At 42.7% G+C, this 21,840-nt stretch overlaps 3 protein-coding genes and 1 non-coding gene across 7 annotated transcripts; 1 reads left to right on the forward strand and 3 right to left on the reverse strand.

Moving 5' to 3' along the window:
- Window positions 1-60: 60 nt before the first annotated feature.
- Window positions 61-4,643, reverse strand: LOC133402848 (protein TASOR-like). The gene is made up of 9 exons (XM_061677059.1): window positions 3,924-4,643; window positions 3,538-3,686; window positions 3,364-3,459; window positions 3,170-3,242; window positions 1,208-1,299; window positions 990-1,127; window positions 789-892; window positions 366-382; window positions 61-271 (listed from the first exon to the last, which is right to left on the reverse strand). Exons 1-9 carry the CDS (start codon window positions 3,949-3,951, stop codon window positions 69-71), a joined length of 900 nt encoding a protein of 299 aa, XP_061533043.1. The 5' UTR covers window positions 3,952-4,643; the 3' UTR covers window positions 61-68.
- A 185-nt stretch (window positions 4,644-4,828) lies between these two features.
- Window positions 4,829-11,695, forward strand: LOC133402847 (ankyrin repeat and SOCS box protein 13-like). 2 transcript variants are annotated; one of them, XM_061677058.1, is made up of 6 exons: window positions 4,837-5,245; window positions 6,162-6,361; window positions 6,645-6,795; window positions 7,954-8,088; window positions 8,983-9,174; window positions 10,308-11,695. In XM_061677058.1, the coding sequence occupies exons 1-6, from the start codon at window positions 5,200-5,202 to the stop codon at window positions 10,454-10,456; spliced, it is 873 nt and encodes a 290-aa protein (XP_061533042.1). In that variant the 5' UTR covers window positions 4,837-5,199; the 3' UTR covers window positions 10,457-11,695. The 2 variants fall into 2 exon arrangements, with proteins under 2 accessions (XP_061533040.1, XP_061533042.1); XM_061677056.1 differs by lacking the exon at window positions 10,308-11,695 and having other exon boundaries at window positions 4,829-5,245; window positions 8,983-10,301.
- On the reverse strand, window positions 11,324-11,411 carry trnay-gua (transfer RNA tyrosine (anticodon GUA)). The gene is given in 2 exon segments: window positions 11,324-11,359; window positions 11,375-11,411. It is a non-coding gene; the product is annotated as a tRNA-Tyr (tRNA).
- Window positions 11,696-12,232: 537 nt separating the features above from the next.
- Window positions 12,233-20,798, reverse strand: LOC133402849 (neuroepithelial cell-transforming gene 1 protein-like). 3 transcript variants are annotated; one of them, XM_061677061.1, is made up of 12 exons: window positions 20,265-20,798; window positions 18,817-18,883; window positions 18,190-18,249; window positions 17,679-17,786; window positions 17,335-17,502; window positions 17,086-17,148; window positions 16,876-16,972; window positions 15,902-15,978; window positions 15,550-15,807; window positions 14,944-15,114; window positions 14,237-14,423; window positions 12,233-13,528 (listed from the first exon to the last, which is right to left on the reverse strand). In XM_061677061.1, the coding sequence occupies exons 1-12, from the start codon at window positions 20,555-20,557 to the stop codon at window positions 13,257-13,259; spliced, it is 1,821 nt and encodes a 606-aa protein (XP_061533045.1). In that variant the 5' UTR covers window positions 20,558-20,798; the 3' UTR covers window positions 12,233-13,256. The 3 variants fall into 3 exon arrangements, with proteins under 3 accessions (XP_061533045.1, XP_061533044.1, XP_061533046.1); XM_061677060.1 differs by having other exon boundaries at window positions 17,335-17,580; XM_061677062.1 differs by lacking the exon at window positions 20,265-20,798 and adding an exon at window positions 19,590-19,797 and having other exon boundaries at window positions 17,335-17,580.
- Window positions 20,799-21,840: the final 1,042 nt, after the last annotated feature.

Consider the following 21,840-nt stretch of genomic DNA (forward strand, 5'->3'; position numbering starts at 1 on the left):
GAACTTTTGATCCTGTTTGCAGAGGACTAGCTGGAACCACCTTAGAAGATGACAGCGAGCCGTTGGTGTCATGAATAGTCGGTGCCAGAGATGGACTTCGGTGCCAGTCCGGGATTTAGCAGCACCGTATACGTCTGCATGCTGTTTGCCGCTATATTACACATTCCTTTGTTTGGATCTGCATTTGTTTTCTTGACTTCATCTTCAGCTAAACGTAGGACCGGCAGAAATCTGAGAATTTCATATGAAATGAACCCACACGGTTTGGGCTCTGTGATAAAACAAGAAAAAGACACTTGGTTAAACCTCCATGTGAGAGCGACATGCTCTTTTTTTTTTTTTTTTTTAAATCTGTATTTACTTACCCTTCATCGCCAACGCTCTGACAAAGGAAAACAAATGTTTAGATAGCTGAATTGTTTTCAATCAGACTGTACAGTGGAACCTCTTCAGTCGAAATGCCCCATAGGGCCAACAAATTTTGGAAAACTGTTGTGGCATGCAAGACCGCTGTAAGCTTAACTGAACCAATATATTTTCCTTTTATTATATTGTCTCGCTGTTCCATTTGTGTTGGAGTAGCGCTCGCTCGAAGCTTTAGAATGACCCTAACATCTTTGCTCATTTCTGTTACCCCCGTTTATGGCGTTTCACTTTATGTGTTAGCATTTAGCGAGCAGATTGGGGCTCAATGTATTTTCTATGGAAGAATTTGAATGTTGAAATTGCAACTTGGAGGTTCCACTGTATAACATCCCAAAATAAAATCCAATATCATGTTAAAGCACCTTCTTTTTTTATAGGAAAAAGCTACAACAGCAAACGGACACGTGAGGCTGGGCGACACCGCCGTTTCGTTGCTTCTGTTATCAAGCAGCTCATATATGAAACACTGCGGAAAGGAAAGAAGAGGTAAAAATAAATAATAATAATATGGGATCAATTTCCACTCGGTGTTCATAGTGCCGATCTCAAAGTGCAGTAATTACTTGGGTTCTCTCGAACGCGAGAGAGAAACTGGTTTGCGTGGTCACAGAAGCCAGGTGCTGCGACACGTGGCAGTCAAAGCCCACAGTGGGCGTGCCGAGATCCTGGGTCTGGTTCGCAGAAACTCTTTTGACTTTCCCCTGCGGAACGGAGAACGACTTGCGCAGTTAATGTACATGCCAACTGACGCTCTGTCACCACCCACCCCATTTTCCAGTACCGTCGTCAGCCTGACTATAGCAATGTATCCCGATTGGCCATCTTGCCAGCGCTCAGGTCCCAAACAGTCAGAGAACATTGAGATGTAAACGCCTGAAAGACACCAGTGAAATACACTAAGAAAGAAGTCATCAAAAGTCACTCAGTATTTTTTTTTAAATTATTTTCCAATATATCCTACTCCAACCTACAGTGGATAGATTAAAAAAAAAAAAAACACACACACACACACACATACATACAATACAGACATATAACTTGTTTTCAAACACAAATCATTAATCCTGCTATGATCGTTTAGTAGCCGACATTTTGGGGTAAAATAAAAATATGTCATGTCATATTCTTAATCCCTTAAACTGTATATAAATCATTATCACTTGAGGCTGCTTGACAGAAGATTTGTTCAATTCCACACTGCACACAGTATTTGGGGGCCATATCATCCCCATCACGAACTGGGGAAGAAACGAGAAAAACGTCTCACGGCTGCCGCACACCGAGCGACGCGGCCCAACTCGGTGGAGCGGTCGTGCGGCGCGCGCGGGGTTTGGCGGCCGTTTGCACGAACGGCCGACGAGTCTGCCGCTGGTGCTCGCCGTCGCAGCTTTCACCCAATCAAAATGCGCACAAGCTTTCACTCGCACTGCAAATATATTTCCGGGTTGAAGCGAGCTGTGCCACCCTGCTGCCTCAAGCCATCTAAATAGTATATAAACCATCAAATATTGTTTTACATCAATACTTAATTATATCCATAAACTGCGACTGAATCCCGCAGTGTGCAGCAGGCTTTACAGTTAACAGACAGATAGCTAAACGGACCCTGTATTTTTTTTATCAGTAAGTGAATATTAAATGAGTGCAAAGTAACATTACGTGACGTAATTTAAATGAGGTACAGGAAAGCAACCAGCCAAAAACCGGTCGGGTGACTTCATGGACTTTCCTTTGCGTTTTTCAAGCCTGATCGTGCTGAAGAAATTCGCAAGAATATTGATTTGTATGCATTTCTGTGTGGAAACTTGTGCAATGTTTACTGTGGCAGTGAAGTGCGATGGTTTCAACTGATAGCACGACGCTGGACTTTGGTATTTTACGGCTGCGCTGCTCATCCCGCGTACCGCGACTTGTGATTTACAGCCAACCAATTATAATTGCGAGTCATCATTCATATATCGCAGATTTTTAAGGGGTCAGGTTTTCTTTTTTTCCAGTTTAAAGGCAAGTCTGAAATCAGAGTTGTAGCACCATGTTATAAGGCACATTTAGGAAAGTCCACTAGCTAACTCTGTACACACAATGCAAAACGCCATAGAGGGGCTAACGAATATACAATAAAAATAATATAATATACACCTACGTGGCACTGTTGTGAAGTTTTAAGCAACGGATATTTGAAGACAAAATGGTGGAACAACAGATTTAGCCCACAGTCATACTGTATGTTCAAAAAACAAAGTGAAAAACAACTAATAGTACTGCAGCTTCAGGAGTCAGTTATGGAACGCTTCATGTCTGCATTAGACTGCCCCCTGGTGGCCACGGTGCACAGATCAGCAGGAGTACAATGTGGGTGAGAACCGATTAATGGCATTACCATGCATTGGAATGAACGGGGAATGATTTGAGAGAAGTGTGAAGTGTTTTGAGCTATGACCGTTGAATTAAACTCATCTGGCACCACTGTATAAGCTAATTTCCATTAGCCCGTGTATGCCATTTTGCATTATGTTACCATTAAGATAGCGGACTTTCATTAGACTAAAGTAAATTACTTTGGTATGTTGACGTTTAAATTCCCTTTTATTTGTGTGTGTCTGCTTGACAGTAAACGTCAAGTGGGAGTGACAAACAGCCGATTCATTTGGCCGTAGTGTGAGCTTTTGCCACGTTTGCTTTGACGTCGTTCACGACCTTTGAACCGGGACCTCTAAAATGTAACGCAGCCTTATTTAGTTACCCTTCAAGGGGTCTCCCAAACTTGTACAAGTGCTCGTCCCAGTGAGTACTCCAGTTTGCCCGAAAGCATTTGCCTGTGAAAACAAAAAAAATGGACAGCAAAAAAAAAAAAAAAAATTTATAAAAAAAATTGTATCATAATCATAATATGAGCAAGGAGATGAATTTGAACAGATTGAGCACATATTTTCATACCTTGGTGACGTCATTAAACAGCAAAAAGCCATAAGTCTCCTCCAGGTCTTGTTCTGAATATCCCGCTTGTCTTCTCTTGGCTCGAAAGGCAGCGTACTGAAGTTGGATACAAAACTGATTTGGAAAACAAACCCTCCAAACCGCGTTTAAAACACACACTCCGATGACACTAACCTTTTGCTTCAAGGTCGCGTTTTTAACGAGGGAAGCCGACTTGTACGTGAAAGACAGCTTGGACTCGTCGTACAAGTACGCGCTTTGGAGTGGAGCCAAGATTTTCCGTTGAAACGTCTCGGAATATTCCGTCACTGGTATTGAAACACCTAAATGGGAAGTGGGGCCAAATATATTACCCCGAAGAAAAAATAAATAATTATAAAAAAAATGTTATTTGGGGCTTTTGTTTCAGTATTTCTACTTTTATGGCAACGACTGCGGGGAAAAAAAAAAAAAAAAAAAAAAGGAATCGAGTCAATTCTGTTTTGAGGGAAGGTGTTGACCAATTTGACCCGCGTTTATTTCGAAAGTAAGTGCGAAAGTGAAAGTTAAGAGTACTCAACTCGAAGCGGAATCGGTTCCACTTTCCATTTCGGGACGTGTCAACTGTGACGTTCGCCTCGTGTCCTTCCTGGAAGACCAAAGTTTCTTCTTTGAAACATGACCCCACCCCCCCCTCCCCCCCCAAAAAAATAAATAAATTCAGAAATTGAATGAATCACTTAAACCTAATCCCGACCAAACACATTTCCTTTCACTTTTCCTCCTCTGACATGAAGAAACATAACCCAAAACATCGATCATCGTCTGCTGTCCCAACCAGGAAGTGAAGTGAGGATCCGGGCCACGTAGCACAGCAACAACCCCCCCCCCCCCACCCCCCGCCAAAAAAAAGACAGAAAAAGAAGCCAAAATCGATTAAATCCAATTTTGCTCGTCAGTCCGACGCGAGTGAAAACAAGTGAAAGTTGGGCACCGTCGGAAAGCGACGCGTGTCCGCTCGCGAGACGACGGCGACGATTGAGGGGAGGAAACGAAAGCAAACGACTCGTCGTCGTCGGGCGCGTCCATTTTGAAACTTGTCAAACGAGTCGGGGCGGGAGCGCCCGCCGGGAGAAGTTGCTCAAGTTCTCGCCCCGCCATTCCCGTCCAGCTCGTTACACATTCCTATTTTCACCAACGAACGCAACGAAATGTGTTCCTCGCGTGACTACTTGTGTTACCACCAGTGACAACTTTTTTTTTCTTCTTCTACCCAACTCATGTTTCGATCATATACGACTGACTGCACGACACGCATCAACGACAACAATGGATGACATATTAGTGCGCTGTGCTTGTAAAAAAAAAAACAAAAAAAAAAGAGGCAACACTGCCACGACAGTACAGTATAGATGTTACTAAGAAATAGTTTGTCAAAACAAGGAATCAGATAACAATCTTGCAAAAAAGCTGACAATTAATAACATTGACGCTTTGTTACCACCGATATTGCTTTTCCTTTATTTTTATACAGTTATCTATAGTGCGATGACGGAGAAATTGTTGCTGTATAAAGACAAGTAGTCGTAAAGCGAGGACGCCCCGTACTGAAGCGATATGAGGCCAGTTTGACGTGGTACGCGAGTCGACTACATTTCCCAGAGTTCCTCGCGGTCTCTCTCCTTCTCAGCCACGGACGCGCGCACTGGTTGGCACAGGTTGGCACCGGTCCTCGGAGCGCACGCGGCGTGTTTTGTTGGCAGGAACGCCGGCCGGGCACTCGACGCCTTTTTGGGGGTCGCGATGAGCTCCATCCTCGGCTAATTTTGCGGCGGATGATCGCAGTAAGATGCCGACATGGAGATAACAACGCGGCACAGAGCGTCCTTGTACGGAGACATCGGTAAGCAGCTTACGGCTTGGGGACCATTTTGCTCGGCAAATTGGAGCTTGTCTACAACCGCTTTCGTGCACTTATTCATACATATATATATACATATATTTGTTTTACTACTGTATCTCCACTTCAAAGCAAGTGTCCCGTCCAATTCTGCGTGAAAGTAAGATTGCAAGTGAGGCTAGGCTAGGCTAATATGAGGCTCATGTATCAGCATTAGCATTAGCATTAGAATTTTGCTGATGCGGCTTATTGTGAGTGTTATTATATATTATTAACGTTAACGCATAAAATAACAGGCCTACTTTATTTGTATGTATGCAGTAAGCAACATTGAGTCTTACTGGTGTGAATGTATGATGACACATTTGGCCGCTCTCCATGTTTGTTATTTATGAATTGAAGACCGAAAGTAAAACTATACTTTGCTGTTTTTGCTGTGTTTTAGAGAGAAAAAAAACTGCAATGGCACGACAGTTAAGCTTGAAAAAAAAAAAAATCATAATGTTCCAATAAAAACACAAGTTATGAGAATAAAGTCACTCGTGAGAATACCATTAAAAATGCAAATGAAATGGTAATATGAGAATACAATTGGAATCATATGAGATTTATACAACTAGAATGTCGGTTTCAAAATAAATGAGCGTTTTTGAGAAAACTCGTCGTACTGTAAATTCTCCTTGATTATTCTCGCGCTGATAATAAATCATTTTTGTCCGAATTGATTATGAGAATTGTAAAAGTCAAGTGGTAACTATTGAAGGGTGAATCAAGAGCAAGGCACACAAATGTCAATCAATCAACAAATAGCTTGATGTATTTATTATCATCTCTATCAAGGAAAAACGGGTTTATGTAACTCTTGCATGGGATCTGGTTAGAGTTGTATGTTACCGTAGGGCCTTGTTGACCTTTGCAGCTCACGGTCTGGGATTCTGGGCAGAGCGGTCGGCGGTCCACGAGGCGGCGGCGCGAGGCCGCGCGGCGCAGCTGCAGCAGCTGATCCGGGACGGGGCGGCCGTCGACGCCGCGGCCGGCGACTCCATCGCGCCTTTGCACGAGGCCTGCGTCCAGGGACACGCCCGCTGTGTCGCGCTGCTGCTGGCCGCCGGGGCGCAGGTCAGAGTGCGGAACTTGAACTCGCGCTCGGTTCGCGGCGAGGGCGGAACGGGGCTTGCGGGAGGGGAACCGGAATTTGGCTTGGCATGTATACTGTACTGTAAAATCCATAAAAAAAACATTGATGAAAAATCCTCAGTATAGCGGGGGTTCACTGTAATAAAACAAAATAGAAGTCTATTGTCAATAACGGAGCCGAGATATTTGTAGTCGTCTCGGCTGTCCCTTGATGAAAATGGGGCGAGGTCGCGATGACGATTGTGGCGATGTGACAACTCCACAGGTGGACGCCCGTAACATCGACGGCAGCACCCCCCTGTGCGACGCCTGCGCGGCCGGCAGCCCCGAGTGCGTCGAGCTGCTGCTGGACTACGGCGCCGCCGTCAACCCGCCGCTCTGCATGTCCTCGCCGCTTCACGAGGCCTGCGTGCGAGGTGACGCCCGCGCATCCGTTCTTCTGTCGCGTTTGCCGTCATGCGGGTGGCCCGGAGGCCCCTTTGGGCGAGACCATTTATTATGGTCGCGCATGTACTAGTAGCCTGACCGATATGGATTTTTTTGAGGCCAATTCCGATATTTGTCAGGAAACAAATTCCGATAACCGATTCATCGGACGATTGATTTAAAAAAATACTATAATGACTAAAATAAGTTATTTTTTGATCCCTAAACGTCCCTAAACGCTTATGACAATTAAGACACAGTATAAATAACAGGCAGAACATTTGACTGTTCTACAATGTGTTGTCCTTTTAGTATTTATTTAACTTTACAACTCAGAGAAAAATGCGGTGATTATTTAAAAAAAAAAAAAAAAAAAAAAGTTTCTTTTTTTATTGTGTTATTTTGAACGTCATTATCTTTGTCTTGTAATGTGTTAATATGTAAACAAAATGAATAATAAGCAAAAATCGATCTGAAAACAACTAATATCGACTGATAAAATCGGCCCGGCGAATAATCAGTATTGAATATATTTTTTTAAATGTACAATTGTTTCTCATTTATCTATTTTAGTATTTACCCAAAAATATTTCAGGAGATCAATATTGGAAAAAACCCACTAATTTAGGGGAAAACGCAGCAAGTGAATAAGAGAATTTCCATTTTTGAAATGATTTATCTTGCACTGTACATTTTTAGTAATTTTAGTACACTGTCTTTTATTTTTCTGCACTTTATTTTCAAATGTCTTTCGATGTTTGTTTTAAAATGCTTTTAATCATTTAAAGCACATTGCGTTACCTCGTGTATATGTAATGTGCCATATAAAAAAAAAAAACAAATGCAACGAATATTACGAGTCTCGATAACGTTAATGCTCCGTGCGTCAGTCAATCAACACACAAATGCAAAATGAGAACACTCACACGGGGCTGCTGTCGGCCACAGCTCGCGCCCGGACGCTCACGCGCAGACCCATCGACGACCCATGGGGCCCCGCCTCTTAAAGGCACACAAGTACCACTAGTAACTTGACTTTATAATCCCAGTATATTTTTTCTTTTACAAAACGAACTGCAACGGATGAACGAAATTCCAATTCATTTCAATGGGCAAAATTGATTTGAGTGCGCGTGCGCTGTGGACAGGCAGTTCGGCTTGCGTGTCGCTGCTGATGGAGCGCGGCGCCCGGATGGAGGCTCGCGACTGCTGCTACGGAACGCCGCTCCACGTCGCCTGCGCCTGCCAACACTACGACTGCACCAAACTGCTCCTCAATGCCGGTCAGTGCTTCGGTCGCGACGAGTCACCAGTGAGCTCGCTTCACTCAGTGACGTGAAAACAGAAATGGAGCAATGAAAGTCATGCGATGCCCTGGCACGTGGACAAGGACAGCCACAGTCGCCAATGCATACATTCTTTTGCCATGTTATTATTAGGACTTTTTTTTTCAATTTATCATATTTTTTTTACCGTTTTTGTGTATGTTTGGCATGTTTTTGGTCATACCTTTACCAGATTTGTGTCCACGATTTGACAGGGGACTTTTGTCATATTTTCTTTAGTTTTGTTAGATTTTCATATTTTCTTTCGGGTCAGAATTGTATTTATTTTTTTTACCCTCAATATTTGTCACGTCAGTTTTTGGGTGTGGTTCTCTTAGCTTTTTTTTTGCCGTATTTTAGTAATGTATTTTCAGCTTTTTTTGTAGATTTTATTCGGGGTGTGATTGTTTTTATTTTTTTCTTCAAATCTTGTCAGGTTTCTCAATTTTTTGACCTAAGGTTTTTTTTTTTTGACATTTTTTTGTAAGTGGTTGTCTTTTTTTTATTTAAAAAAAAAAAAGATTATGTCTCATGTTTTTGTCCATTTTAGGTCATATTTTTGTCGGTGATTTGTCAGATTTTTGGCCGGTTTTCTTTTTTCATGTTTTTGCCAGGTATTTGTATTTCTTTTGTCAGTAATTATTCTGTCAATTTGAGGAGTTCGGTTCCTGCGAATGCGCCGCAGTCTTTTACTAAAGTACACGAATTCAGTTATAAAGTCCTAAGTACAGTAAATAGTTACCTGAAAAATAACTAACAGTGTATGCTTACGCCGCTGTACAAATGAGTGATTTCTGTGTCAACTTTTGAGTGACTTGTCCCGCCCCGTTTCCTCGGCACGATCCCGCGAAGGCGCGAACGTGAACGCGGCCAAGCTTCACGAGACGGCGCTCCATCACGCCGCCAAGACGCGCCGCGTGGACCTGATCGAGCTGCTGCTGGAGTTCGGCGCCGACCCGCACGCCCGAGACTTGGCGGGCAAGAAGGCCGTCCAGTACACGGCGCCGGGATCGCCTGCACACGGCTGCTTTCGCTTCTACGAGGGTACGCTCGCCCGCACGATGTCCATCATGAGCGATATTTGCCTCACGGCTACCTTGGCTTACGAGTGGCCTCGTTTAGGCAATTTCCCCACTCGTGAGCTGATGTCGCTTGCTCCGTTTTTGTTTTTTTGCTTTGTGTGTTTTGAGGATAAATTTAAGTTGCAAGCGTTCTCCAGGTATAAGAACAGATCATTTATTGATCTCCAGAGGGGAAATTCGGGTGTAACAGCAGTTTAAAAAAACAACAAAAATATGCGGAGTGAAGGAAAAAAAAATAAAACAATTGTTGACCATTTATGTTCATAATTTTGTCCATATTTGTTTCTAAAGTTTGTCAGATTTTAGTTTTTGTTTCTTCATTTTTGTCGTTTTTTTCCACACACACACACACAACAACATATATATATATATATATATATATATATATATATATATATATATATTTTTTTTACAGGTTTTGAGTATTTTTAGTCATCTTTTTTGTCAACATTTGTTCCTTTTTTACATATTTTTATAATTTATCATGTGTTTGTCCATCTTTGGTAATATTTTTGCCAGGTTTTGTCTGTTTGTCAGGATATTTAATTGGTTAAATTGTATTTTATTTTATAATTTTTTTTGTACGGCAGGTTTGTCAGGTTTTTTGCTCTAGTTTAGTCAGTGTGTTTTTTTTTTGTTTTTTTTTTTATTTCTTCCAATTTTTTTGTACAGTTTCAGTGTATTTTTCGGTATGTTTTTCTCCAGATTTCTGTCAAAACTTTCAGGATTTTTGTTCTCAGAATTTTCTCTTCTTGACCTGTCAGTTTTTTGTTTTTCCAATTTTTGTCTCTTTTTTTTTTTTGCCCTTGCAAGGAGAGCCACAGTCGCTGATGCACTTTCAATCAAACGGGACAAACAAACAGAAAACGACAACTCCGGCAACGAGCTGCTGTAGGACACAGCTCACGCCCAGATTGCTCACACGCAGCCTAACCTACCAGAAACTGGGGAAAACAGATTTGATATCCGAGCAATTTGAGTTATAAGCTTGGTCATAGAATGAATTAAACTCTTTTAAGTCAAGATACCACTGTATATGCAAATGTCCATTCAGCACTGTTGGACAGTTGAGGTGTCCCTGTTTTCTCCCCGCAGACACGCCGCTGAGTCTCCAGCAGATGACCCGGGTGGCCCTGAGGAGGATCCTGGGTGTGAGGGCGCTGCGCGTTTTTTCCCAGCTGGGTTTGCCCAATCGCATGATTGCTTTTCTGTCGTACTCGCCCCCTCCCGTTTTTGACGTCTGACGAGCGACGTTGGCTACGTGATCGTAAGCATCTGCAAAATCACTTGGAGCGTGATTATTCATGTTACAATTATTTTGGATTGAAATGTTGACAGTTTATATGCTGTATGTACATTTGTAAATGAGACATCGGTCTACTACCTCCATGTGATCCGCATGTAAATAAAGCTTCCGCTTACCAAATGCTTTGCAAATATGCAAGCAAAGATTGACTGATCTATTTTTTTAACATTTCTTCGGGGGGGGGCAGTAAAAAACAACTACACTATTATATACACAGCGGTGTTGCCAACATTAAAAAAAAAAAAATTCACACGATGAACTATTAGGTAAAATATCCAAAACTGAAAAAAAAAAAAATGTCCCCCCAAAATAAACAACCTGTCAAAACAATAACCAAAATCTGAAAAACAGACAAAATATGGCAAAAAAAAAAAATATGTAAAGAGAAAAAAAAGCAAAAATCTGCTAAGACCTATATAAATATGTCAAAACTGACAACAGGTAAAATGATACCGACGTCACACAGTGAACTCGTCGAAAAATCAACAAAAACCTATTACACCTGAGGAAAAAAAGAAATCTAGATAGACCATTGCATGACAAAAAACAGACAAACCTGGCAACTGCTAACAACTTAACAAATTTCTGACAAATATTGCAGATAATATAACAGCCTAATACTGACATTGTGAATCTTACAAAAACAAAAAGACAAAAATCCAACAAAAACTGAGAAATTTGATGAAAATTGGGCAAATTTTGAAAAATAAAATATGTAAATAAGTGAATGGTATTTATCAATCAATGAGTCTCCATGATTTATATCTTCCATGAATACATATTTGTTAGCATCTTTGTAAAAACATCCTTCGAGCCGGATTTGAACCAGCGACCTAAGGATTTCAACTTGGAGCCTCTACAGTCCTCCGCTCTACCAACTGAGCTATCGAAGGGACTGAGAAACACTGTCAAACTTTAACGTGAAATAAATCAGCAGTACCAAGATGGATTACAAATTAATCATGATGAAATTGTCACAATTGCTTTTTCCCCAATTATTACGATGTAAATTGTCGAAAACATCATTCGAGCTGGATTTGAACCAGCGACCTAAGGAGGTCAGCTTGGAGCCTCTACAGTCCTCCGCTCTCCCAACTGAGCTATCGGAGGACAGATTACTAGCAACCTTTTATTGCTCAGTGACTGTTTCTTTGTCTGTCAAAGCGTTCTCTGGTAATTGACTGTCTGTTGTCATACTAGAGCGGCTCCGACTCCCGGAGACAAATTCCTTTTTTTTTTTTTTTTTTTTTTTTTTTTGGCAAAATAAAGATGATTCTGAAATCAAGGTTTAGTTCTGATTTGGATGTATAGGAGGGCAGTTCATTATTGCAGGCTACTCAGCACTTTTCCTGTTCGTCAGTGCAACACTGGGCCAACTCCCAAACCCAAGATGGAAAAAAAAAATCCCAGTAAGCCTCAAAGACTAAATGTTATCATATTTCACGAAATGTTATCCGATTTGACAAATGTTTGGACTTGGATCACAATTGCACTCACGTGATTGCGGCAGCCATCGGTTAACAGCCAAAGAACTTTGAACCACTCTCCTGCCAAAACAACAAGAATGGAGTTAGCCTGTCTAGTTCACAGCAATCATGAAGTCAAAATGTCAACTACACGATGAAGGGTAGTGCTTCCGTTAGCAATATTAATTGAAGCGGGAAATCGTTCAATGTTGGTGAGTGTTTTATGTGCAAATATAGGCAGTCACACATTTCAAGGGCAAACTAGCAGGTTTTATTTTCTCGGAGTGCTTCCAATGCTAACATGAAAACTCACTTTCTTTTCTCCACAAATGTTATCTTTTTGTAGGCTTGCCTGTAAAACGAAACAAACAAACAAACAAAAAAACTTAACAGGCTTAACATGATGCAAATCTGCTGCCTGCAAAATTGCAATGACACCAACTTTACATGAAAAATAAGTGGGACTAATTGACAGTGAGACTTAGAAAATCCCAAAATCCACTTAGACCAGTGACTCCCAATCACCGTGCTGCCGCGGGAAACGATCTTACTTTACTTCATTGATTAATAGGTTCATTCTGTACTTTTATTTTTTGCAAAATCATTTCAGTTATATTCTTCTGTGACCCTTTTGTTCGGTGGTGTAGAACGATTAAAAATAAATAAATACTGTAAAATCTTCCTTGGCTCAATAATTGAGCCAATAAATGAACACAGTGGAGTTGGCCCACTCTCGTTCTCAGGGGCTCCGTTGATTTTGGAAACACAAATGTTACTTCATATTCTCAAATAATAGAAAACAAAATGTGAAAAAAAATCAACTCAGCCGCTAAGAACTGGAGCGGGCTAGCTCTATTGTTGGCACACATTTGTTCAATTAGATAAAAATCTCATGGCACACCACCAAACAAAAGTATTACAAAAGTGATAAACAGGTTAATTGGACATTCTGCCATCTGTAGTGGAAATAATTTCACTCTTTTGCCTGTCACCATATGTCACTGGCACGGAGAGACCAACAAAAACATGCTATTAGTATTCAATAAATAGTCATTTTCAGACCAATAAAGTGAAATGGAATCGTTTCCTGTGGCACATCACACTGGCTGGGAATCACGAACTTCGACAACACCTCATTTGAGTCAAAAGACGTCAAATCAATCTGACGAACACGGAGAGAAATGACAGAATTTGCCTTTTTTAATGTCCAGTCTGCTGCAAGTATTAAAAACATGAAACCAGTGGCGAAGCCGTTCATTCGTCCAGCCATCTCTACACTCCCGTCTCTTTCCTGTCGAGGGAGACCCGCGACCTTTGCGGCCTGAGCCGAGGCCCCGCCGCCGGACAGCTTTCGCCTCCGTCGTGGACGGCCGCCGAGCGCCGCTTGGCGCGGGTGACGCCGGCGCCCGGCGTCGCGCCCGATTGCGCCACGGCGCTGCGCAGGCAGTTGAGCCACTGCTGCTTGTGGTAGACGTCGTTGACGTGCAGCGTGTGCGACTGGCCGTGGGACGGGTCTGACGAACTCACACGGAAAACGTTCTTGGCTGGGTTGAAGGAAAAGAAAAAAAGAAAAGAAAACCTAATTAAAAGAAAACATAAAAAAACATGAAGGAAAAAAAAAAAAAAAAGGTTGTGTAAAGTGTAATTACTGTACATACTGTAGTAGTCGTGCATTTGATCTGTGCCTAAAAAGGGGCGGGGCTTAGCGAGTGACATCAAGCTGGAGCCGGCTTGGTCGGTTAGCCTGTTTGTGAGCATCGGGGCGTGAGCTGTGGCATACAGCAGCTCCTGGAGAGTGCTCTCATTTTCCAATTGTGTGTTTGACCGTTTGTCCCGTACAATAAACGGTTGAAAGTGTATTGGTGACTGCGCCTCTCCGTGCCCACATGTGAAGGTATTACAGAAAAATGAAATTAAAAAAATAAATAAAATAAAATAATCACAAAAATCTGACATCAAAATTCCAAATAAAATCGGCCGGGCGATGAACCCGAACTAGAAAACCTCGTAAGTCAAGGTAGGACTGGATAATAATCATCATTTGCCTTCCAAAACTCTAATGTAATAACAGAGCCTTACAGTGTGTCGTTGCCTTCAAATTGTGAAAAGCATAAAAATAATTAACGACACAATTCCTGCAATCGCCACGGTATGTTTACATCTGTAGCTCAAAGCACAACAAGAAGAAAAAAAAAAAAAAACGTGCAACAGTTTTAACAGATCTTTTTCCGGCTGAAAATGTTAGGGCCCACCTTTGTCGCCGTTGGCGAAGGCCCCCCTGAAGGAGCCCCCCATGCGGATCTCGCCGTCCTGCAGGTCTTCCAGCGCCAGGTCCCGGACCGGGATGGGCTGCCGGTACACCTGGAAGCCGCTCCTGTCGTTGCGCGTCACCGGCCGCGTCAGGACCAGCAGCTCCGAGAACAGGAACACGTGCAGCCTCTGCGACCACGACGACAACGTTCTCATCATCATCGGGAAACTTTTTCTTCCAAGGGCCGCATTGTCTATCGCGAGCGTCTCTGGAGAGGAAAACACTTAACGCCCATACAATCCAAACTATCCGGGCCCGTCGTTCTGATATTTTTCAGAGGTCGACGTGAGTGTGAAGGGATGGATGGCATCTCATTTGATTTCAATGTGGCCAATTACTCGATAAATGAGGAAATAGTCGCGAGCTTGGTCACTGGAACACAAGAAAGTTTGAAGTCAAGGTACCGGCGTGCTTTAGTCGCAAATATGAGAAGAACACGATTCAACCTTTGCGGATTGCGTGACCTGGAGGACTGAAAATCTAAGAAAAGAAAAGAAAAAAATGAAAAATGACGACGTTTAACGCTATGAAGACAGTAAGTTAAAAATGACTTTGGCAATTATGCTCTGAAGTCAAGGGTGTGTAAAAATGTGGCTGCCCGTTCCCACGCGCAAAAGTCCCGGTTGAAAATGATGCGCGCGTGCTCACCGAGCCGCTCTTGTTCCGCAGCTCGCCGTGGCACAACAAGCTCCTGCAGCTGTCAATCAAAGGGTCCCGCTGCTTGTCGTCCAGATACTCCAGCTTGTCCACGTAGTACTGACACTCCGACTCGCCTTTCCTCACGTTGATGTCCGACAGAATCCCCTGGATGATTGTCACCTGGACGGGCAAACGGGCGGACAATCGGCACGCAGATCGCACAAATGATTTTTTATTTTGACTCAACTGCGGCCATTCCCGAACCAAGGTTCCGCACCACACGCGTGTCCGCGGGATATTATTCCAATTTCACTTAATTTGTCTGAAAACGATTATTTATTAATGCCGGCCACATACATACAGTGACAGTCATTTTTGTTGCTTTGTATTGCCCATGTGTGCGGGGATCGAAGTTTTTCCCCCCCTCATTGTGCCGAGGTCTCAATACGGTTATTGTGTATAATTGACATTAAAAAATGAGTTTTCGTTGTGCAGTTAAAGGGGAAATTTGTAATCATTTTTTTTTTTTTTATTCCCCCAAAAGCGTAGAAGAGGAAACGTGTACTTTTGCCGCCTCCGATGAATTCGTCAGTGACTATTTTTCAGCGATCGTACCGCCCGCTCCAGGTTGGCGACGTCCGGGTGGTCGGCGGGCGTGTGCCTCATGATCTCCCGCAGGAGCAGCGGGTACTTGACCAGGCGCGAGCGCGGGATGTCCAGGAAGCTCCACAGGTCCAGCTTGCGGCTGAAGGGCGACTCCAGGCAGCGCTGCAGGAAGTCCTGCACTCGCCGGTCCTGCTTCTTCTGGTCCAGAAGCGCCTTGGCCGCCAGCTGGTTGCTGCAGTAGTTTCTGTACGCGTTCAGGCCCGGAAGCTGCGGCGGAAGACGGCGACGGTGACGACGACGACGACGTCACAGTTTGACCACTCCCCGATTCGAAGTCCCGCGGGCTTTGCGCCGTTCTCACCCAGTCGATCACCATTTGTCCTATCTGAGCCACCGTCCCGTCGGGACCCGTTCCGTCAGTCAGCTTCATCAAAAGATCTGCACACAAAAAAAAATAAAATAAAAAAAAAAAATACAATTAGACCGCTTAAATTCAAATTCTGGTTGCTTGGATGGATGCAAGTTGCCAAAACCTGACAAATGCAGAATTTTGTTTGCAATTCGCATAAAAATCAAGATATGAGCGACTCAACTTGCGCGTTTTATGAGATACGAGCCGTTGTTTGGCTGAGTTTTTATTTTTTTTGCCTTGACTTGAGAGCAAAAAATTGAGATATGACTATATAAGATATAATGATACTCACAGGCATATATTCTTTAACCTCTGCGCCAAATGACAGCTATTACTACGGCTTACTCAGCCCGTTGTGAAACTCTTCTTTGTGTGTCTTTGTGTCTACATTATACTGCCCCCAGGTGGCCATGGCCCACACACCACAAGGAGCAGCACAATGCCCACTGACTCGAAGTAAAAAAAAATGTGGCAAAAACTCGAATTCTTTCCATTTATTCATTCATTTTCCATACCGCTTATCCTCACCAGGGTCGCGGGGGTACTGGCGCCTGTTTAATTCTTTACTTTCTACTTAATTATGTCATTACTATACATTTTTTTAAAAAGCACAATATCACGCAATGCTATTTTTCTTATTGAAAAATACATTACACATTTTTTGTTGGCTATTTTTGTTTTTTCGGGAACAAAGTCATTTCCATTCATTTCAACGGGGAAAGATGATTTGAGATACAAGCGTTTTGCATTACAAGCGCCGTCGTGAAATGAAGGATTTAGGCAGACTGGTGAACAAGATTTGAGAGAAAAGTGCTTTTTGTGTACACAGGAAAAAAAAAAAAGTCTTGGAATCTTTGAGTTCATCTCATGAAAAACGCCGGCCAAAAGACGATAATAAAAATGATGCTGATTGGACGGCTGACCTTCATGCAGCGGTATGTACGCGTCCAGATCCCCGAAGATGTGCGCCAGCTCCTCCTCCGTCATGATGGACAGCTTGAGCATGGGGTCGTGGTACGCCTGAGCCAAGCGGCCATGTCACGTTATTATGGAGACCGTTTATGTATTAAATTTTTTTTTTAAATAAAATAAAATGTAAAAAAAAAAAAGCTCTCATATTGGCTTTTTCGAACCTTTCGTGCAAGCTGGAGATCCTCGATGAGATCCTGCTCTCCCCTGAAGAGCTCGTAAATGGCCTGGAGAAGAAGAAGAAGAGCATATGGGTTACTTCCATCGTCCCTCTCATACTGTTCGGCTTTGTCGCCAATCATTCACTCGTTCTCTCCTCCGTAATCAGCATGCAGACATCTTAAGATGCCCGGTGGGCGACACGGAGGGCACGATATAGCAGGCTCGCCTAAAAAGTGTGCGAAAGACACAACCTCCTGTCGCTTGATCTCCTTGGAGGAGAAGGAGCTCTTCTGGTGAACGTCCAGCGTCTCCGACCACAGCGTGCTGTTCCTTCGCTTGCTGGGAGTGGGCGCGGCCGGCTTGACGCCGCCTCGGAGCGACGTGCCCGGAGACTTGCCGTCCCCGCGCAGCGACATGGACTGGGAACACAACAATTCCAAAGTGGGCGGGGCACACGCATTCCGATAATCGGGAGGAATTGGAGCATTTTCCCTGCCCTTGCCATCAAAGTCGGCAAGGGCCCGATTATCGGAAGTCCGTAAAAGATTATCGTGAGCGGTGATCCTGCGGCGCGAGGTGCTTTTCCCTCCTCTACCTGGATGGTCTGACCGAAACGTCGCACCGCTCCGTTCTTGGACGGAGACATGAAGTTGACGAGAGACGACACTCTGGCCAGCGGTCGTACTTTCTTGTGTGTCGGCTCCTGACAACCACAATAAAGCGTCCTCGTTACACACAAATGGACAAAGAGAATGACCACAGCGTTGTTGGATGCTCATCGCAGCATTCCCACAAATTTGGGAATGAAGTTTTTCCGCCCGAACGTCATCCTGAAATTGAATTTCTCCGTACTTTTTGTCTTTTCGATGCTCCTGAGTTGATACAAGCATGTCGAACAAAGTGCTTCTGCGATGTTTCGTCATGTAGCTCTTCTCGAAATCGGGTCGACGAGTCACGAACTTTTTCGCAGTTTGACCGTTCAGCATCCAAATGAAGAAACGCATCCGAAAAATACAATTCTCACACGCCTAACGCATCCATGTTTGATGACTGCGATGTTATTCGGGATTATTAGACTGCAAAAGTCGTGTGCGCCGCTCTCTTACCTTGAGGTCGAAACTGGACAGGCTGACCGTGTCGTCTTCCTTTTCTTTGCGCTTTCGCTTCTGTGGCGGCAACAGTTCAAACGCACATTGAAATGACAGGTTGCCAAATAGTCGCTAGAAATATTGCGTAAACACGCTCGGGTCTGCGACTGATTAATCACTTTCTTTATATATAAAAAAAAAAAAAAGACCGAAAAAAAGTGCAGACCTACGTACTGTATGTGTGCCAATACAACAAATGACCTTTTAGCTTGCGGCTGAAACTGGCATCCTTACATGAATAAAAAAGTCTTTATAAAAAAAATTAAATAAATGAAATACATTTTTAAACAAGCGTATTATTACGGGACTAAAATACATCTTTAAATTAAGAGCAAAAGGCGTAGTTTTTCGAGAATAGTCCTATTATTAGAAAAAAAAGGCGTCTTTTCTGGAATAAAAGACGTAATATGAGAATAAAGTTACTTTTTTTTTTGCAAGTCTACAAACTTTTGGACTTTTTGGGTGAAAAATAAAGCCACTTTTTAATTCCTACGACATTAGGATGATGGGATCGTCTCGGGACAATATTTTCTCCTGCAAGACAACAAGTCACGAGGCGCTCAATGGTGTTCATTGCGGTCTCACCAGACTGAAGTCCCACGGTGTGCCTGGAGCGAGGAAGGTGAAGGAGCTTCCTCTCTGCAGCAGGGGTCTATCGAGCGGGACAAAAGCAAGATTACAGTGTGAGCAAACAGAAATGCTTGAATTCCCCGTGAAGTCCCACGACCGAGCTCAAAAATAAATGTACTCTTCAATTTTCTCTATTGAAATGCTATTAATCCAATCCAGCCGCAACAACAACAACAACAACAAAATTCCTTCTGCTAGTAATCGAGAAATATAGCATTGTATTGTAGAACGAACTGGTTTTATAAATTGGAACTAGTGTCGAGTTCAGGAATGTGCGTGTGTGCGGCTGGGGATGACGAATGGATTTGAACAAACTGCAGTGGATTTACAAAGTGGCGCTGCTGGAGTTAAAAAAAAAAAACAACAACAAAAAACTTAGCAAGGAAACAGTGTTGTTATTGTGAGTTTCAGTGCAGTGTGGTCTCAGTGCGTGACACCCGCGGGGTGTTCAAGAGAAAATAGCGACACCAAAACCTCCCCTCGTGTCCTAGTTTTTGCGTTCAATTAAACACGGTAAGTCTTAGAACATGCTGTTACGACTGTAACTTAAGACACAAGTGGGAGGCGTTATTTTAACAGTATAACGTGTCTTCTTCGAAAGTAGTTTTGCGCAGAAAAATGCAAATGACAACATTATTCAAAACGAGTTTTGCAATTAGTTTCCATGTCGTTGTACAAGTGAGGCCATGTGACCTCAGCAAAAATAGTTACAACTTGGACGCACATACCTCGGGTCAAAAATTCCAACAACAGGTGGGGAAATGACCATTTTCAGCGCCATTGAAGCAGTGATTGCCTTTTGCAAAATTAAGTAAAAATGTTTCTTAGCTGGAATTTAACTCGCTCGTCCATTTTTTTTGTGAAGGAGTCACTTCATATATCGACTAAAACGCCAAGTTGTTAACACTGACTATGCTTTTGCTCAGTAGCTGCTCCCTGCTCGCAGCCATGTTGCGAGTGTAAGTCGCGCACGTCAAAAAGAAAAAGAAAAAAAAAACGATTAAACGTTTTGAATCAGACGCGTTTGCAGGCAAGTGGAAACGTAGAGTACGATACTTATAAACCATTATCATCTGTCTTTTCTCACACATTAAAATGGAACAAAGTGTGACATTCTTCAACTGATACGGCACGTGTAACAAGTAAGAAAACAAACACGAGAAAAATAAGCTCGTTGGTGAAAAAGCAGCACTACAGCATGAGGCATGTGATCCGAAATTTGAGGATTCCGAGGGGCCCTTGAACGCATCGTTTCACAGCTCGCAAACAGACGCAGACCAAAAAATAAAAAATAAAAAAATTTAAAAAACGCGGTATTCGTTTTTGTAACCTTGTTGCAACGGTATCTCGTTCGGAATCGCGCTACAGGGTGCTCGGGTTTAAGTTAAAAGCCGCGGACGTACTTTTTGGAGTTATTTCTGCGTAGCGTTCTCGGGGAAGGCTCAGCCGGGGACGAGCTCGATGACGTCTTACCCGACGTCCCTGCTGCGTTCACAACTTCGCTTTCGTCCATTCCGTTTTGAAAAATGTCAATTTGACAATGACAGAATCGGGTGGGAAAACAAAGGCCAATTGAAAGAAAATAAAGGAGCACAACAGAATGGGACCGAGAACACCCACACAACACGGCGGAAGTTTGAATATGGCGGATATTGGAAATGGACCAATCAGAGACGAGCTCCTCAGTTGATGTCATGGACCAATCGGAGTGGAGCTCCGAGCTCTGCCGCCGCTGCTGCGGACCAATCAGACAAGAGCTTCCAACTCCGCTGCTCGGCGAACAATACAAGTGGGAGGAGAATTACACAATATGAAATAAGATATTGCTAAACAAAGACAACAATATGAAGATGGGAAGCAATATTGCAATTTTTACAAAAATATAAGAGTTATGATACGATAAGTACAATGCTAGCAAAACAATGCTTTCCCGCAGAATGAATGACCAAAAAAAATTTGTTTTTTAATGCTACATTTGCTAACAATAACAACTGAAAAAAAATGCACTTTACTTGTACTGTATTTAAAAAAAAATGCTCAAGGCTTAGAAGAAAATTGGAAGGCCTTGGCATTCATTGCCTAAAACAAACATTTAAAAAAACAACAGTGGAAGAAAAATAAAACATAAATCTGCATCAACAAATATGATTATATTGGTATTGTGAGATGTGAGCAAATCAGCAGTGCTCGAGTGAGACAATGAACAAACATGGCTGACATTTAGCCGAAAATACAAAGAAAATCAAATATGTTTGCTTAAATGTCTCATTTGAATTTTTGTCTAGAGAGAAGGATGGGGGGGGGGGAACTAATACGAATATTATATCAAGTGTTTCCATCACTTGTATTATTGCTTTTTTAATACATTTTGTAGGTTTTAATCAAAATTGACAATACAGGAAATTATTATTATTGTTGGGCACACACACAAATACACGCGCACACACACAACATTGACTATTTGCACACGACAGCAAACGAAAGTCAGATAGAGACACAAGCACTAAACAAAATGCACTATGAGGGTTATGAGACAACTTTATTCAAACATTAATTTAGCATTTGATTCCTAGACTGTATTTAATATAAATTGCATTGTCAACACCACCACCTGCTGGAACTGGTGGTGTACTACCCTCCTTACAGCAAATGCAGAATCACCCTTCCATGTTTTCTAATTTCCCATTTTTTCCTGTATTTTCCACTTGTGGGATGATTGCGTGTCTTCCATAAATCCCATTGGACCTGAACGCATCATTTGGGACCCACGGAGGCAAGACAGCCAAACAATGAGAGAAAAGAGGACAGGAGCCGGGCCCACTTTAGTTTGACGTACCTAAAACGTGACCTACTTGTCCTACTTTATGTTCCCGCGTGTTCATGTCTGAAGTAGAGAGTCCACTTCCCAGAACCCTGATTTCATATGGTGCTAGAGACTTGTTACACACATCTACGTCACCAAATGAAATCAGTTTCCGA

This window comes from Phycodurus eques, chromosome 5, assembly GCF_024500275.1.
Source record: "Phycodurus eques isolate BA_2022a chromosome 5, UOR_Pequ_1.1, whole genome shotgun sequence".
Classification (NCBI taxonomy): Eukaryota; Metazoa; Chordata; class Actinopteri; order Syngnathiformes; family Syngnathidae; genus Phycodurus; species Phycodurus eques.